The sequence below is a fragment of the Haliotis rufescens genome, unplaced genomic scaffold (genome assembly GCF_023055435.1).
Source record: "Haliotis rufescens isolate VD_foot unplaced genomic scaffold, xgHalRufe1.0.p SCAF_14, whole genome shotgun sequence".
NCBI lineage: Eukaryota > Metazoa > Mollusca > Gastropoda > Lepetellida > Haliotidae > Haliotis > Haliotis rufescens.
Window position 1 is genome coordinate 3,681,341 of NW_025963824.1, and position 19,587 is coordinate 3,700,927.

A 19,587-nucleotide genomic window follows, 5' to 3' on the forward strand; every position below is an offset into this window, starting at 1 on the left:
AGCTCACATGAACCAACACCACAAAACAAAAGTCACAGGATTAGGGGCGTCCCTGTGATTTTTGTGAACACGAAGGTGACCACAGTGTGACTACGAGGGTATGAACGTCTGTACACTTTGAAAAAAAAGAAACTTTGTCACTTGGGGTGAACAAGACATTCGACTCTTCTCTTCCGTGCTTCTTGGGACACCAAACGTCTGTATTTTTCGTTCACTTCTCGATCAGGACAAAACACACACAAGTATTCGCAGGGGACTTTGGCTTGCTTCATATGTTCTTTCCAGGGTTTGTCTGTGACTTCCCATTTGCAGAGTGTCACACCGCAGCAATAACAGATACATGTCATACGGGGTCTGGGTCATCTGTTCAGGCCACGTTTGAAAAGATCTCAGACGTTCTTGAAATGAATCATAGTTAGGATGAGAAGGATGACACAAGGTGTAAGAAGGAAAAGGTCCCTCCAGAGTCGCCATGTGTCGTCCATAACGAGTGTGTTGTCCATAAAGAGTGGACGTTTTCGCTTCTTGTTCTCCCGACTTTTCAGACACCCACTCGGAATCAGTGACAACATCTCGGGAGGATGACATGGCATTCATAGACTGTCTTTGCTCCATGATGACTGTGACTTCACTGAAAGAATGTCTGAGGGTTCGCTTACTTTTATGAAACTCTCCTTCCTACCTCCTTCAACGGAAGGTCATGACCTCCTCCTCACCCCTTCTCATTCACCTCATCCACCTCATCACGTGACGTCATCCTGTGTTTAGGCTGACTGACACATGGCATGATACATGACATGACACATGACATGACATGACACACGGTGATAGTGGTGGTGTGTACTGGAATGACTGATACCAGGCAGCTGATCTTTCAAGCATGACCTTTCTCTTTTATTTTAATTCATCACTTTGGTGTGCACTGACATGACAGACGCACAGACAGACAACATAGACGACATCTCAACTCAACCTCTACCCTCGGTTCGGCACTCTATTGGAGTTGAGATCAATTAAGACCCAAAGAGTCAGTTCAATCAATCACTGTTTAATAATGAACAATCACAACCAGATATATTGGAAATACGAAAAAAGACAATGGAGGAGGGAGTGCTTTACATGTCCCTACAACAACAACAATAATGCGACAACCTTTTCCTCTTTCATCTTCAAGCTCTTCTATCTTCAAGCTCTTCGAGTGAAGATGGGTCACCATAAGATGTGGTCTTTCATCAAACGTATTAGGGGCCCATCAGTTAAACAAGTACAGTCTATGGCCTCCCTGAAACAGACATGGCACATCACTTGACCACTGTTGCAGCTGATGTATCTTAACATGTTGTTGTGTCGGCAAGCACTACATTCACGTTGTAGGGGAGTGAGTTGAGCTTCTCCATAAGGATCCTGGTCAACGTTGTCATCGTTGCAAACCATGGGCATACCTGAGGAGAAGACATCCTCCGGTGATGCTGGTGACCAAGAAGCATCAAGCAGGGGAAGTGTGTCCAGATCCATGGAAGGGAGAGTTGCGAGCTTAAGTGCTTCATGATCATCACTGTCACCGGTCGTCATCATCACAGGCGCATTGGGTGAATAGGTTGGCTCCCGAGGGGTTTGTTCCCACCGCTGTTCTAGCATGGACTGGGCTGAACTGACATCTGGGGTCCTTTCAATCATATGACATAGTCAATCCTATGAATAGTCATAGTCATGATCAACATCAACATCATCATCATCACATCAAGAATGACTGAGACAAAGAAGAGCATGGTACTTACAGCTGTTCTTGATGAGAGATCTTCAGAGACAATTTCTTCCATGGTCGTCTTTTTGCAGGTGTTGCAGGTTTCAAAAAGGATGTCCCCTTCGTTTTGGTGTCTGCTGCTGATGATGCTGCTGCTGTTGCTGCTGTAGTGGTAGTGACTGGCGCTGTTGTGGTGGTGGTGGTGGTTGATGCTGCTGCTGCTGGTTTGCTTGTTTTTTTCTTCTGGGTCTTCTTTATCGTCTTCTTCGGTGCTACTTTCTGGGGTTCAGTCAGTTTCCGCATCTTTGAATGTATCTTGGCATAGCGTCGTCGGCCTTTATCTTTGCACACAACATGTCGTACATTTCACCCCACAGTTCAGCAGTCATGTCACCGTTCCCATCTCCTTTACCACCCATGTCGCTCCGTGTCTTGGCATTCAACTGTTTCAACATGATGTTGTCCGGATTTTCTGTTCGTTGTTTCTTTCCAAGTCTTCACGGATGTGTGTCAACACTTGATGGTACTCTCTCCAAACACGTGTTTCTTCCAGATGAAACGCCAAGAGCCAACACAACGTGAGGAACATCAATCAGAGGGACGATGTTGTTGCTTCGTACCTTCACTGAAAAATGATGACCGGAGAGCGTTGGTCGTATTAAAAAGCACTGAGGTCCTGCTTTCTGATTGGTCCGTTTTGGGGTCTGGTCTGAGCTTCAATTTTTCCAAACTGGACCCGTGTTTCTTATCCATAGGGTAAGGCTTGTAGCGTGAGAGAGAAAGCACAACTTCGTTTCGGCCAATCAGAGACCAGCATGGTTCCGAGCATGGTCTCTGATGGGTCGACAACCCAGGCTTCTGATTGGTCAGATTTCGATCCGTTTTTTTTGTAGGGGTTCATGTCGATTCAGTTTCGATCCGTTGTGATACCCCAATGGTATGAACTATTTATAGAAAGTCGTCTCTGTACCCAAAGGGGAGCGTGTCTACAGGCAGCCCTGTGGTTTCGTCGAAGACGAGACGTCGCTTGTCGTACACGGTACGATAGTTTTTTCGGGTGGGTCGGGTCACAAGAGTATTTTCGTGCCAAGGTCCTTTTCGAATGATCTGATGAGGGTAATCCAAACTGATTGTCTCCCCCTCTTTCCCAGGCCGTTGTCTCAGTATCAGTCCTTTAATGGTTTCAAAGTTGAGATGTTGTTGGTTTCTGTAATTCGAAGTGAACCCTCGCACTTTGCAGGTCGTACGCAGTCCATCTGGTCTGGGGTTCATTAACTCATAGCCATAGTTTTGGGGACCTCCTGACACAGACGTCTTGATGGTGTTTCCGTCCAATTCATCTGTAAACTCACCCAACGAATGGCCCAGCTCTGGATTCGCGTCGTGAATGTAAATGACGCTGTCCGTGTCAAAGTACAAGATGCTGCGACCCACCAGGGCAAGGGTCTCGTACAGCTTGAGACGTGCTTGGGCGGTGACCCAAGCAGCGACGGCGACATTGAAATGAGGATGAGGGGTTTGGAATTCTTTCTTCTGGGTATAGGTCAGTTCCATCATGTGTTCGGTGATAACGGTGATATCCTCGATGGTATTGCGTTCACTCCTCTACAAGGCAAAGTACTGTACAGGATCGTTCATATAGATGTTCTGACTGTAGTCTAACCGTTGTCCAAACTTGCCTCAGAGCGAATTCAGTTGCATCTTGGCAATCGTGCGACGTCCTGGATTTTTTTCAATGCTATCCTTGTCCAAACCAATGCCTTCTTTGTCGTAGATCTCCTGGATGTAACCGTCGTGATGCGTACATCCCTCGAGGTATCCGCTGGCTTCGAACTTCTCCTTGAAATGCCGATCGATATAAGTGTCAAAGAGTCCCACTTGCTGGGTATCTGGGTCATGCTGCGCAAAGGTGTCAAAATGCCAAACGTCGTAGATCTGAAGCACCTGGGAGTCATACTTCTTCACGGCTTCCTGGAGTTCTACGGTGGCGTACATACCCACACATGACCTCTCTTCGTCCGTGTGATTGCAGGGGGAGTCTGACTGAGTATCGGCACATGTACGGCACAAAGGACAGAGCAGTTTGATATCCGATCTGTAAGGCAGTAGCGGATGGTAAAGTCGTTTCAGGGGTAGGACACAGCATTGGATCGGTCCTTTCTGTTCAAACAACGTGTCCACAGGGGGTTGATGGAAAAGGGTCGGGTGTCCCGTCGGAAATGCTCCGGTCTTACAAATGTATGGATAAAGGGAACAAATGTCGATGTATTTGATGGTTTCATCTTCTTTGGTTTCGTAGCATAATCGCGTGGCATTGGTGCATCCTCCATAGAAGGCGTCGCGAGGGTTGAGCGGCCCAGGGACGTGGATACAGTGGGGTCCATGCAAGAGTCCTCCTGTTGCATTTTTGTCAACTCGTGCTCCCACAGGGTGACGATCCGTTTCACCTCAGGGTGTTGATCAAGACTCAGGCGGTAGCAGGTGTCGGTATAACGGGCTCCAAACGACGTGCCCAGGATGGGATGCAGTTCTCCACAACTTAGTCTTGTGACAGGCCTGACACCCATGCCAGAAACAGTCCAGGAATTCATAGATGGTGCCTGTCAGTGGATCGCAGCCATCCACACTGTACCGATGTTGACGCTCTCCACTCGTGAACTCTTTTTCACCTCCATACCTGGCGTGCTGGAGGTGCAGATGGGGGTCCGTTTCCATCAGATAATTCAGCCAGTGCATACAGGCTTGGGAATAGTTTCTCTTGGGTTGGTAGCCTTGAGGTGGAAGAATGGCCATGGTATTGGGTTTCAGGTCGTGTTTTCGGAAGGATTTCATGGTGAACGCAGCGGCTGTCATCACTTCTACAAAGGGATCCATGCCAACCGAGTTGATGGCGTTCTGTCAGAAGTCAGCGCATCCCCGTCTCAAAATGTCCACATCGCTCTGGAAGTAAGCTAAAAGTTCTCCTTGTAAGTCAAACAAGGCTCCTTCTGGCACTTTTTGGGTATGCCACTGGAGGAAGGCTGTGCGTTCCGCGGGAGACATGCCATCGGGATCGTACATGACGGCTGGTGGATAGGGACCTCTGTAGGTCTGGTTGGCTTCGGTATTGAAAAAGTGCTGAAAGTATCCTTTCTTCAGTTCTTTCAGCCCAAAGCTCCTTGGAAAGGCTCCTGCAAAATTTGTTGACCATTTCAAATCTTGGTGGGGAGTTTCATCAGGAGAGGGGACAGACCCTTCAGGATCAAGTGTAAATCATAGGATCGTGCATTGTCTGCACTGTCGTAGTAGTGGTGGTTTTCTTGTTCTTTGGCTTCTTTGGCTTTTTTGTTTTCTCCACTTCAATGGCCTCTTCCCCCTCCACCTCTTCCACCAACGCTTCCTCCTCCTGCTGGGGTGATGAATGTCGTTGACGTTTTGAACCAATCGGAGCTGCTGCCTGAGGAACCAACCAGGAAGCAGGGTGTCAGTAGCTCTCCTATAAAACAAGAGAACAACCATTCGAGTGGATCAGTGTCACTTGTAAAAAAAGAAAGAAAATAATCAGCAGCAACAGCAACAACATGTCTGAAAACTGGAATCTGGAACTGATTTCTACATCACCACCATTGCCATCGTTACCTCCATGGCAATGTGGTAGATGCCAAGGGTACCTACCTGTGTACACCCTTGGTACAAGGGCACGGGATGGGACTTTTCAATGTGTGTATTGCAACACTGTGCTGAAGGACACCTACATGCGTCGTTTAACGCACACAAGTAGGTGTCCTGTAAGACGCCAAATGAAAACCAACCCGTGCCTTTGTACCGTTGCGTGTACCTGCATGTAAAGAAGTCATCCTCTTCAAAACGGTCCTTTTCAGGGCCACCCATCTCTCCCGAAAGATCGCTTTCATCCTTTGCTTTGACGACCCTCAAACCCCAAAAAAGAACCTGCCTCCCCCTCCATTCCTCCCTCCCTCCCTCCATTCCTTCACCACCACCCACCCTTCACCACCGCCACCACCTTTTCTATGTTTAGAAAAACAACAACAAGATTTTTGACACGCTTCTTTCAATGTCGATCTTGTTCACCTTTTACGACCGCTTCTCTGGTTTTTTTCCCTTCCCCGGAAACGGAGGCGACGCCCTCTTGGAGGTGCACGCCACCGGAAACGGATGTGCCGCCATCTTGGATGCGCACGCAGGACCCATCATGCCCTGTGCGCATGCGCAGTCACGTGACCAAACCGAAACCAGAAGTGACGTCAGCAGACCAACCGACCAATCAGAAGCCAAGAGCGGTACCAGGGTACCGCTACCAACTACTATTATCATAACGATATCAACAAGTTTATTCTTCTGTAAAAGTGGAGGGGTTAACGTGTAAAAGCCTGAAGACCCAGATTCAATATGTCCCCAACGTCGCCACAATATCCAAGGCTTAAATCAAATTCAACACTGTTAGTGACTGTAAAAGTTATACACCAAATGAAATGTTTTGGAGGAAAATATAGTCTGTTTGTTCTCTTTCATTGATAATTTATAACATACTATCAATTAATCATGCCAATTCCTACTTGTGTGACCAGTAATGTACAATTTACTCTGACATCAATGACTTCGCTTCATTTCCAGATTTGGACTTTTCCTATGCAGTATTTGACACACCTGGCAGTAGTAAGTGAAGTTGATATATTTTTTTATACTGCGAATTGGTAACAACGATATTCAGTTATGTATTGGATGTTATTTTTTAAATTCCAAAGCAAACGAAATCAATAGAGAAAAAAACAACCTTGTGTCTTTTTATATCAAATATATGAACTCCAGTTGATAACAGCTAAACCTCAATGTCTTGCCGAGGAGATAAAGGTCACGATGGTGATATTTTATTCAACTAACAAAATCATGCTTCCATGTTTTCCAGCTTGTAGACAGTAGTAACTAGTGTAAAAAGTACAGCTTACTAGTTCAGTAGCAGAATGATTGGTGATGTCATTTCCTTGTGAGATCATGGCAACCAATGACGTCACAATGGTCTGCAGAGCATTGTGATGCAATGTCATAATAGCAATATCTCCTAGGAGACTCAAGTGATGTAACCTGCGGTAGCCAGCTTTAGATGATAAATAAGGTTATTACAATGGTATTACAACAGCTGGTCAGTGATTATTACACAACTGAAATCAGGTGCAAATGAAGTGACCCTTCGGAAAAAAGTCAGCATGTTTTCGTTGCATTGTCTGTGTTACAGTTGCAGACTGCATTCACCCAATAGACGTGGAGCTGTTTGTAAGGCCAGATATTTTAACATCCGTGAGATCCATACCTGATTTAAACTTCGTCTACATCAACTCCCCTGCGCTGACGTTCCTGGAGCCAGAGGAGGTGGTGCCAGCTCCCCACAGCGTCATCTGCGATGCCTACATCTTTAAAACAGACGGAGTGGTTCTCGTCCTGACGTTTGTTTCCAGAGATGAGCCTGACGCTGTTCTTTACAACTCCACACAGGCCCGGGCTCTGACTGTCGCTGTCAGGAGCAGAACTTGCACCAATTTTCACACCGTGCATGGCGTCATATCGCCAGATATATACAGAAGTTCTCGGGACTTCCTGACCAGGATCCAGCAACTTCACAAAACTGCAGAGCATGTGTCTGTACATCAGTCCTTGACTTCCAGAGATGGGAAGATGGTTAACATATTCAGGACGATGATCCAGCATCAAAAGCCATCAAGAAAACTCACAGGTAGAAATTGACTCTCAATATCTGATTTTCAAATAGTAGCGTTAATGTGTATCTTCAACCTCAACAATACACTTTCCCTTTTATATGACAATTGTTTAGTTTTAACACATATTTTCCAGAGTTGATGATACATGTTAGAACGGGAATGTTTAATTAATACACGTCACAGAATCATTAAGGGTGATAACTGTTACACTTTGGTTTTCAAAAGTGGTTATTCTGCGGTTGTATCATTACGAGAATATAATAATGTGTATGTTATTTTTGTCTTCAGACTTTTGACACGTGTTCCATTTTCCAACAGATTTTCCGGACGTTTCGAAGCATGCATGGGTGCTGCATGTTAGATATGGAATGTTTAATCAATACTCGTCACAACAGTAATGAATGTAGGGATGAGTCAAGATAAGCATGAGGACAATAAAGTAACTGTTACACTTTGGATTTCAAAAGTGGTTGTTCTGCAGTTTTGCTGTTATGAATAGATACAGTTTGTGTATGTTATTTTACTTCATGTATTCTGTGGTTGTATCACTACGAGGACATGTGTATGCTATTTTTGTCTTCCGCATTTGACAAATGAGATGTTTGTTTCAGATTGGGGGATATTATTCGTGAAGACAGCTGCCTACCAGGAAGTCCGAGACCAGCTACAACAACACAACCTGGTGATGCTGACTGGTGGTCCTGGGGAAGGTAAGACCACAATAGGACACATGCTGTGTTGTGACTACCAGCGACAAGGATACAACACAGTCTTCTACAGCAGATGGGAGGACTTCAACATGGATGTATTCCAGGCATCTAAACCTACACTGGTGGTGATTGATGACATGGGAGATGAGATACACAAGGAAGAGATTGATGACATGGGAGATGAGATACACAAGGAAGAGATTGATGACATGGGAGATGAGATACACAAGGAAGATATTGATGACATGGGAGATGAGATACACAAGGAAGAGATTGATGACATGGGAGATGAGATACACAAGGAAGAGATTGATGACATGGGAGATGAGATACACAAGGAAGAGATTGATGACATGGGAGATGAGATACACAAGGAAGAGATTGATGACATGGGAGATGAGATACACAAGGAAGAGATTGATGACATGGGAGATGAGATACACAAGGAAGAGATTGATGACATGGGAGAGCACCGTAGATGTTCAAACTTGGTACTTGAGATACACAAGACTAAAGTAAACAAGCTTGTTCATGTTCTTATCATATATAAAAGCTATATTGGACCTGCATGCTTCATGCGAAAGACGGACATAACACAGATAGGAAGACAGAACTGGGACAGAACAAAGCAGGAATATTCCCAGATGCTGCAGATGCAGACAGACATTCCATCAGACACACGGGAGGACATCATAGCTAACCTTCCTTCATATGTCGGTTTCCCCAAAGTCATGAAGCACTTCTGTCAAGACAGACCTACCACAGATCCTGTAACATTTTTCACATATCCTCACTTTCATTTCAGAACAGAAATAGAAAGATTACTTAGAAATAATGTTGATTATTCTGCTGCTATGATATATATTTTGGTTTCTGGCAACAAAGTGGATAACTACTATCCAAATATCTTTGACAGGGGTGGCAGTGAGTTTGAGTCTCTCTTTCCCGAATTTAGAACAAAGAATCTTCCTGGCGTGTTACACAAATTGTGCGCCACCTTTCCATGTCAGTCTGGCAACAATATCAGTTTCACAGACCCTGTCATATATGACGCCTGTTTGTTTGTTGTTGGCCGCATGTTTCCTGGACTTCTATGGAAACACTGCAAAGTTATGCATGAAACTGACAACAGACAATCTCTCACAGACTTACCTGGTAAAACCATCTTCATCTCCAGTCACAACACGACATGTTTCTGACACAGCTGGTAGAAGACACACGGAAAGGGAAGTTCAGACACACATTCCGTCACCCAGTTCTCAGCAGGGAGGACAACATTGACTGGTTCCTTACACAATTAGAGGACAGTTTTGTGGATATTCTACATTTACAGGATACACCTGATTCTCCCTCGCGTGCAACGAGCCTCTTGTACTGGGTCATACAGTCTGGCAATGATTACCTGTGTCAGAAGATGTTACAGAAACAGGAACTGTCACAGGTACATGTCGGTGAGGAACTAGCTTGTTGTATCAGACTACGTGACACCAAATCCTTCCTGTATCTACGGCAGCAGCTGCTGGGTCTACAGATGGGAGATATCACATATACACCAAACTATACAGATGCTGATGGAAACTCTCTTCTTATGATGGCTGTGGACAGGAATAATGCCAACATGGTCAACATCTTACTGAAAGATGATGCAGAGTGTCTGATCAAGAACAAAGTCGGAAATTCTGCCCTCCATCTGGCCTCGTTGAGGGGATATACAGATGTTGCCAAGTTACTGCTTCCCCACATGGAGGTCTGGAAGAATCTGCCAGGACAGGACTTGAGAACACCAGTCATGATGGCTGCCCTGAAAGGTCTTGGTCAGCTGTATGAGTATCTGGCAGATGAAGGGAAGTGTGATCTGACTGGTGTTGATGATAACGGTGATACTATCCTACATCTGGCATGTCAGGGCGGTAGTGTCCAGATTGTCAAAAATCTGGTATCCAGTAAGCTGTGTGACATCAACCACAGAGGCCAGTATGGAAAGACACCTCTGATGATTGCGGCATGCAGAGGCCACAGAGATGTGTTTCAGTTACTTCTATCACAGAACTTTCAAATCTCTCCTGCGGACTTCAGCATGTCTGAGACACTCTCTTATGGACATGTTGGTGACTGCCTGAACATGTCACAGTTTCTACGAGCAAGGGAACATGGCCTGAATAGGTTCATGATGACACAAAAGAAACATTATATCTCAAAATTGAAATCACACCTAGAGGAGAAAGGATCGAGCATGTTACTTGTGGATGTGAGTGGTCTGAGTCTGCTTCACACAGCAGCAGAAACAGGGAACCTGGAGCTGGCAGAGTTCCTCCTGTCAAAGGGCAAGGTCAACATCAACACAAGGGATGACAGCGGGAGGACTCAAGTGATGTTAGCAGCAGCTGCAGGACAAAGAATCATGTTTGAGTTTCTAACTAAAAACCAGTGTGACTTGTCATTAAAGGATACAGAGTCACGTGGAGTTCTTCACTACGCCAGTCAAGGGGGAAACTTCGGCATTGTACAGGGTGTGGGATATCAGGATGTAAACGAGACAGACATATGTAATAAAACCCCTGTGTCGAATTGTGTAGAGAGAGGACATAAACACATTTTTGACACATTGTTGAACACAGGAGGAGATCTGTCAGTTTTAGACACTGACAAGAACACACTGCTACATCTGGCATCCAAGGGAGGTAACCAGGCTATAGTGGAGCATCTCCTGTCATCAGGGATGTTTGACATAAATGCTGTGAACAGAGACAGGAGAACACCCCTGCTGGTGGCAGCGTACAATGGACACACAGACATCTGTCAGCACCTGATTGTTGCTGGAGCTGATCTACACAGACAGGACTATAATGGGAATGATGTGGTACTTGTTGCTGCTCAGACAGGGAATCTCCAGCTGGCTGAGTACGTTTTGTCTGTGAAGAAACGAGTTGACTTTGTACAGGACAAACATGGGAAAACAGCAGCAACGTGGGCAGCGGAGAGGGGTGATGCTGACATGTTTTCTCTGATGAGTAAAGGGTGTGATCTCTCTGTGAAGGATGACAAACAAAGCAGCATCCTTCATTTCGCTTGCATAGGAGGTAATGTAGATATAGTAGAATCTATTGTTGCACAAAACAAAGTCGACTTCAATGGTAGAAACAGATCTCAAGAGACACCAGTGATGCTGGCAGCATTGACGGGTCACAAGGCAGTGTTTGACCTACTTGTGAGTAAAGGATGTGACCTGACAGTGAAGGATTTGTGTGGTGACAACATCCTTCATAAGGCTTGTGATGGAGGCAATGTAGAGGTTGTAGAGTACATTGTCTCTCATAACATAGTAGACATCAACAGTACAGGTGATGACAGGAGAACACCAGTGATGTACGCAGTGTCAAAGGGACACAAGGCAGTGTTTGACCTACTTGTGAGTAAAGGATGTGACCTGACCGTGAAGGATAAGTATGGTGACAACATGCTTCATAAGGCTTGTGATGGAGGCAATGTAGAGGTTGTAGAGTACATTGTCTCACATGACATAGTTGACATCAACAGTAGAGGTGATGACAGGAAACCACCAGTGTTGGGGGCAGCGTTAAATGACTGTACATTTCCACGTATGACAAAAAGTGTATATCCCGAGTTACTTTGTATATCTTGTGTTACGTTGTCTTTCCATTGTATATCCAGTATTACATAGTATATCTTGTGTTACATTGTTTATCCTGTTACATTGTATATTCCCTGTTACATACTAAATACCGTTACATTGTATATTCCCTGTTACACTGTATATTCCCTGTTACATACTATATACCCTGTTACATTGTATATTCCCTGTTACACCCTATGTAAGTTGTCCCACCAAACATATGTTTTGTACAAAGTGACCTGGTACTGTGATAATGCCACTAACATCGTGGTGTTGCTGGTATTTCATGACACATTGTGTAACAGTTCCAGTTATTTGACAACCTTCAGTTACGTCCTCTGCTTCTGTGCATCACATGACCCGAGTCAGTGTTGTGTGAAGCATGCGGTGTTCTAACAATCCAACAGCTGGTACAGGGAGATACTTCTGAAAGATACACAGAAGTGTGGGGTACACATGAAGAAGAGGTGGTAATTTTCCACGTGTATATTCAACAGGTGTTCACATTTACAAATTGCTGATACTATTGAAACACGAGCAGGTACTGCTGTAACTGTGTATATATTTTTGACGTGACATTTGCTTTTGTAATATTGGTCAAATAAAACACTTAACTCCATCAGGAATCCTCCTTCAATCATTGATATGATATGGCTTAAACTACAGAGGATTCTATCCTGTCTTGATGTGCAACACATACAACTATGTCTGACATTCGTCACAACAGCGGAGATGTTGAACACATCTAACTCCATCCGATTCCCTCTACGTAAATAGAACACACTCTCACTCATCAGGAGTCGATGTTGAACACATCCTACCTTCACGTCATCAGTCAATATAGACCCACATCCATCACTCACTCTCTCACTCATCACATCAGGAGTCGATGTTGAACACATCCTACCTTCACGTCATCAGTCAATATAGACCCACATCCATCACTCACTCTCTCACTCATCACATCAGCAGTCGATGTTGAACACATCCTACCTTCACGTCATCAGTCAATATAAACCAACATCCATCACTCTCTCACACTCATCACATCAGGAGTCGATGTTGGACACATCCTACCTTCACGTCATCAGTCAATATAAACCCACATCCATCACTCACTCTCTCACTCATCACATCAGGAGTCGATGTTGAACACATCCTACCTTCAAGTCATCAGTCGATAGAGACCCACATACATCACTCATCACAGCAGAGTTCTTCTTTAAATGTGTGTTTGAGTGTAGCACACTGAGGTCAGACAGTGTGAAGGACCTCTCTTGTGTGTATGAGTTATTCTGTCAATATGTGTGGTTGGGTGTCTCAGACTAAAGTAACTGAGGGACTTTCTTGTGGTGTGAGTTATTCTGTCAACATGTGTGTTTGAAATTCTCACAATAAGGTACGCCTGAGGGAAGGGCTTGTCTGGTGGTATGAGTCATTCTGTCAACACGTGTGTTTTAGATTCTCATGAGGTCCGACTGGGGGAAGGGCTTGTCTGGTGGTGTGAGTTATTCTGTCAACATGTGTGTTTTAGATTCTCATGAGGTCCGACTGGGGGAAGGGCTTGTCTGGTGGTGTGAGTCATTCTGTCAACACGTGTGTTTGAAATTCTCATAATGAGGTCCGACTGAGGGAAGGGCTTGTCTGGTGGTGTGAGTTATTCTGTCAACACGTGTGTTTTAGATTCTCACAATTAGGTACGACTGAATGAATTGTTTTTTCTGGTGGAATGCGTTATTCTGTCAACATGTGACTATGAATGGAGTGACTTTGTCCGTTTGTGACTCCTGTTAGATTGGACTACTGCTTAATAAAACAGAAAACAGGTCATTATTTGAATTTGTTTTATTCTCTTGTTTTTGCTTCTCGAACTGATGATCTTCATCGGTATTCAATAATTTCAGCTGGATAAACCTACACTATCATACATGGCTTTATACCTCCAGCAGTTGTCTCCCTTACATCGGCTAGTTGCTCAGTAATATCAGGTGGATAAACCTACGCTAACTGCATGGCTTTATACCTCCAGCAGTTGTCTCCCTTACATCGGCTAGGTTCTCAGTAATATCAAGTGGCTAAGCCTACGTTCACTGCATGGTTCCAAATCCACATCAGTTTTTTCCCCCGATGTCGATCCGATGAGCAAAACTTCATCAGCCCGATGCAGTTTGCCGACGTTGGGCCGATGGTGTAGCCGACGTTGGGCTGATGGTGTAGCCGACGTTGGGCCGATGCAGGGCCGATTATGGCATGCTACCTGGCTTTATACCTCCAGCAGTTGTCTCCCTTACATCATATAGGTGCTCAGTAATATCAGGTGGATAAACCTACACTGGCATACATGGCTTTATACCTCCAGCAGTTGTCTCCCTTACATCGGCTAGGTGCTCAGTACTATCAAGTGGATAAACCTACGCTAACTGCATGGCTCTAAATACACAGCAGTTGTCTCCCCTGATATATCAGAACATATTTTACTGCTACTTATGCGAACAACATTGTCTTCCTAGGAGAGACAATAATTATTCAGGGGAGATAACTACAGCTGAATAGAAATAAGTGCGCCTGAAACAGAGACGAATAAATCAGGGGACGTAAAAGTAAAGGTAGTGAGAATAACAATGTACTAAGGTGAATAACTGTGTACTAAGGGAAATAACTGCATCAAGACCACTTAAAGATCAGGGGAGACAACTGAAGGTGGTGCTACACAACTGTCAAGGTAGTTGTAACTGAAGGACGAACTAAAATCAAATGAAAAATTGGATGAGTGTAATAAATGGACTTAATCAAAACCTGCAGATTCTGGAAGGACATTGTATTGGGTCTGACTCGATACCCTGCTCCTAGAGGCAAGCATGCTCACAGTAGATCTTCTTCAGGTCAGACTTGATATCCTGCTCCTAGAGGCAAGCATGCTCACAGTAAATCTTCTAATGGTCAGACTTGATATCCTGCTCCTAGAGGCAAGCATGCTCACAGTAGATCTTCTACAGGTCAGACTTGATATTCTGCTCCTAGTGCAAAGCATGCTCACAATAGATCTTCTTCAGGTCTGACTTAATATCCTGCTCCTAGAGGCAAGCATGCTCACAGTAGATCTTCTTCAGGTCTGACTTGATATCCTGCTCCTAGTGCCAGGCATGCTCACAGTAGATCTTCTTCAGGTCTGACTTGATATCCTGCGCCTAGTGGCATGCTCACAGTAGATCTTCTTCAGGTCTGACTTGATAACATGCTCCTAGTGCAAAGCATGCTCACAGTAGATCTTCTTCAGGTCTGACTTGATATCCTGCGCCTAGTGGCAAGCTTGCTCACAGTAGATCTTCTTCAGGTCTGACTTGGAAACATGCTCCTAGTGCAAAGCATGCTCACAATATAGATCCTCTTCAGGTCTGACTTAATATCCTGCCCCTAGAGGCAAGTATGCTCACAGTAGATCTTCTTCAGGTCTAACTTGATATCCTGCTCCTAGTGCCAAGCATGCTCACATTAGATCTTCTTCAGGTCTGACTTGATAACATGCTCCTAGTGCAAAGCATGCTCACAGTAGATCTTCTTCAGGTCTGACTTGATATCCTGCGCCTAGTGGCAAGCTTGCTCACAGTAGATCTTCTTCAGGTCTGACTTGGTAACATGCTCCTAGTGCAAAGCATGCTCACAATAGATCCTCTTCAGGTCTGACTTAATATCCTGCCCCTAGAGGCAAGTATGCTTACAGTAGATCTTCTTCAGGTCTAACTTGATATCCTGCTCCTAGTGCCAAGCATGCTCACATTAGATCTTCTTCAGGTCTGACGTGATAACCTGCTCCTAGTCTCAAGCATGCTCACAGTAGATCTTCTTCAGGTCACACTTGATAACCTGCTCCTAGTGTCAAGCATGCTCACAGTAGATCTTCTTCAGGTCTGACTTGATATCCTGCGCCTAGTGGCATGCTCACAGTAGATCTTCTTCAGGTCTGACTTGATAACATGCTCCTAGTGCAAAGCATGCTCACAGTAGATCTTCTTCAGGTCTGACTTGATATCCTGCGCCTAGTGGCAAGCTTGCTCACAGTAGATCTTCTTCAGGTCTGACTTGGTAACATGCTCCTAGTGCAAAGCATGCTCACAATATAGATCCTCTTCAGGTCTGACTTAATATCCTGCCCCTAGAGGCAAGTATGCTCACAGTAGATCTTCTTCAGGTCTAACTTGATATCCTGCTCCTAGTGCCAAGCATGCTCACATTAGATCTTCTTCAGGTCTGACTTGATAACATGCTCCTAGTGCAAAGCATGCTCACAGTAGATCTTCTTCAGGTCTGACTTGATATCCTGCGCCTAGTGGCAAGCTTGCTCACAGTAGATCTTCTTCAGGTCTGACTTGGTAACATGCTCCTAGTGCAAAGCATGCTCACAATAGATCCTCTTCAGGTCTGACTTAATATCCTGCCCCTAGAGGCAAGTATGCTTACAGTAGATCTTCTTCAGGTCTAACTTGATATCCTGCTCCTAGTGCCAAGCATGCTCACATTAGATCTTCTTCAGGTCTGACGTGATAACCTGCTCCTAGTCTCAAGCATGCTCACAGTAGATCTTCTTCAGGTCACACTTGATAACCTGCTCCTAGTGTCAAGCATGCTCACAGTAGATCTTCTTCAGGTCTGACTTGATATCCTGCGCCTAGTGGCAAGCATGCTCACAGTAGATCTTCTTCAGGTCTGACTTGATAACATGCTCCTAGTGCAAAGCATGCTCACAATAGATCTTCTTCAGGTCTGACTTAATATCCTGCTCCTAGAGGCAAGCATGCTCACAGTAGATCTTCTTCAGGTCTGACTTGATATCCTGCTCCCAGTGTTAATCATGCTCACAGTAGATCTTCTTCAGGTCTGACTTGATATCCTGCTCCTAGTCTCAAGCATGCTCACAGTAGATCTTCTTCAGGTCAGACTTGATAACATGCTCCTAGTGTCAAGCATGCTTACAGTAGATCTTCTTCTAAGCCTCGGGTTGAGGTACTGCTGCAGGTCTGACTGGATCTCAGCCTCGAGGTGGAGTACTGCTGCAGGTCTGACTGGATCTCAGCCTCGGGTTTTGGTACTGCTGCAGGTCTGACTGGATCTCAGCCTCGGGTTGAGGTACTGCGGCATGTCTGACTGGATCTCAGCCTCGAGGTGGAGTACTGCTGCAGGTCTGACTGGATCTCAGCCTCGGGTTTTGGTACTGCTGCAGGTCTGACTGGATCTCAGCCTCGGGTTGAGGTACTGCGGCAGGTCTGACTGGATCTCAGCCTCGGGTTGGGGTACTGTGGCAGGTCTTACTGGATCTCAGCCTCGGGATGGAGAACTGTGCAAGTGCCTCATGATCTCCGGCTGCGTGTGGGGTAGTCCTTTGATTTCTACTCGTCCGACCGGATCTCGCTATGATTTCGCATAATTAGCTTCCAAACAACAACAAGAACTGTCTTGTTTACTTGAATCAATATATAAAGAGCTTAGAAGTTTGTCTGTTGGGATTCTTAGTTCAAAGCAATCTTCAGTAACCTATGCAGGTTGTAAGAGGCTGCCAAACAAATCGGCTGGCCGGGCTAATGAAATGGCTGGTTGCGTGTCACCATACCCCAAAATGGATCGTTGCGTGTCACCATACCCCCCTAGTGTTGGTTGCGTGTCACCATACCCCCAAAGTGTTGGTTGCATGTCACCGTACCCCAAAGTGTTGGTTGCGTGTCACCGTACCCCAAAGTGTTGGTTGCATGTCACCGTACGCCAAAGTGTTGGTTTCGTGTCACCATACCCCAAAGTGTTGGTTGCGTGTCACCATACCCCAAAGTGTTGGTTGCGTGTCACCATACCCCAAAGTGTTGGTTGCATGTCACCATACCCCAAAGTGTTGGTTGCATGTCACCATACCCCAAAGTGTTGGTTGCATGTCACCATACCCCAAAGTGTTGGTTGCATGTCACCATACCCCAAAGTGTTGGTTGCATGTCACCATACCCCAAAGTGTTGGTTGCATGTCACCGTACCCCAGAGTGTTGGTTTCGTGTCACAGTACCCCAAAGTGTTGATTGCGTGTCACCATACCCCAAAGTGTTGGTTGCATGTCACCGTAGCCCAAAGTGTTGGTTGCATGTCACCGTACCCCAGAGTGTTGGTTTCGTGTCACAGTACCCCCAAAGTGTTGATTGCGTGTCACCATACCCCAAAGTGTTGGTTGCATGTCACCGTACCCCAAAGTGTTGGTTGCATGTCACCGTACCCCAAAGTGTTGGTTTCGTGTCACAGTACCCCCAAAGTGTTGGTTTCGTGTCACCGTACCCCACAGTGGAACGTTGCTCATAATATTAACCACTGGATTATTCACACGCCGCGGGATTTCATGCTGACTGCAGGTTGACATAAACAACATTTATCTCAGTAACTCCCAGGATGGTCTGTTAAACTGGAACTTAGATATATAATGAACAGAACATAAACATTTTTCAGTATGCTGACACAGGCAAGGGCGCACCCCCGACCTCCGCTACCTCACCCCAAACCAAACTAGCTAGATATGTATGTGTGCCACTATTCAAAAGAAAGGTGTACATTCTTGGTAGATAAGGATGAAATGTCGTACTATGCCAATAATGTTATCTATTGTGGGGACATGGGAAGAGCGGCATCTGCTGACTCTCGAAAAAATAGTCTGTTCCTGATTTATTGTCCAAAACATTGTATAGATGAACACTCGATTAATTATATATATTTCAGTGTTTTATAGTGTTATGATACCTGTTTGTTATGAATCCCACACAGTGATAATCAACGACTGGTTAGGTTGATATCTGTATATGTCAAGCACCTTCTACATTCCACGGCTCTACAGCTTCAATATGTAGAAGAGGTTCACTTTATTGTAAGGTTGATTATTTTGGCATGCTGAGCATTTTCGCATCATTGTGTCTATGTCTGTAGTCATACCCTGCCAAAATACAATTTCCTGGCTCTGAGTCAATTCCTAATTCCTTGGTGCCCATCGTGTGTCCGTTGCAAGACGTCTTGCCTCATATCCTGAGGTATTATCACCCTGTCTCCCTTCAACAAAACATCGTCATATGTGCTTATTTCATCCCGGGAGGTCAAATAATCTCTGACCAATGCATGGCAGTCCTTCCGTGTGTCTGCCCATCCGTCCTAAACTGCTGTCTTAAGGAGCTGAAGTTCCCTGTCTTTCTCAGACGACATCCATATCTGGAATAGCTTCGCCAGGGATTGGTGTACGATAGGGCATCTGCTACTGGAACGTTTTCCCCGGTCTGTATGTTACTGTGTAGTCGTACCTTGTGGCTGCGAAGTGACATTCTCATCAGTCGAGGTGTATCCTTCTTCAAGAGATCACGAGGTCACGTGTGATTGTTGCTAGTTCTGGTGCAAATCTTCCCCAGGAGTGCGCCTTACCAAGAAGAGATTATAGTTGATCTACGGACGTTGGCAGTTCCATATTCACAATTCCGGACACCTTGCAAGGGTCGGGCTCGAGTCCTCTCACTGCATTGTCTAGTCCATACCCGATTTCTCACAGACCACCGTAATATAAATGGAATATTGCTGAGTGCGGCGTTAAACAAATGTGTGTTTTAAAGAACGTAATGGATGAATCAGAACATGTGACCAAGGAGGTTCAGACTCAAACAATTATAAAGATGGGTTCATCGTCACGAAAGTGTCACAGATTTTACAGTCAGTCGATCGAGTCGATCATGCAATGAGCAATAGTTGTGAATGAAAAATAATTCCCAAAATATTTCACAATAT

The 19,587-nt window shown here is 45.1% G+C and overlaps 4 protein-coding genes across 4 annotated transcripts in view; all 4 read left to right on the forward strand.

Annotated features, from left to right (window-relative positions):
* The window catches only part of LOC124123574 (serine/threonine-protein phosphatase 6 regulatory ankyrin repeat subunit A-like), a 407,486-nt gene that overhangs the window by 51,848 nt on the left and 336,051 nt on the right, over positions 1–19,587 (forward strand). The window lies entirely within an intron of this gene.
* Positions 1–19,587, forward strand: part of LOC124117601 — a 93,158-nt gene that overhangs the window by 4,845 nt on the left and 68,726 nt on the right. The gene's annotated exons all lie outside the window — the stretch shown is intronic.
* Positions 6,328–9,465, forward strand: LOC125379332. Its single transcript, XM_048395658.1, has 3 exons — positions 6,328–6,400; positions 6,978–7,472; positions 8,070–9,465. The coding sequence occupies exons 2-3, from the start codon at positions 7,415–7,417 to the stop codon at positions 9,365–9,367; spliced, it is 1,356 nt and encodes a 451-aa protein (XP_048251615.1). The 5' UTR covers positions 6,328–6,400; positions 6,978–7,414; the 3' UTR covers positions 9,368–9,465.
* On the forward strand, positions 9,533–11,850 carry LOC125379292 (serine/threonine-protein phosphatase 6 regulatory ankyrin repeat subunit A-like). The gene has a single exon (XM_048395565.1). The coding sequence runs from the start codon at positions 9,583–9,585 to the stop codon at positions 11,848–11,850; it is 2,268 nt and encodes a 755-aa protein (XP_048251522.1). The 5' UTR covers positions 9,533–9,582.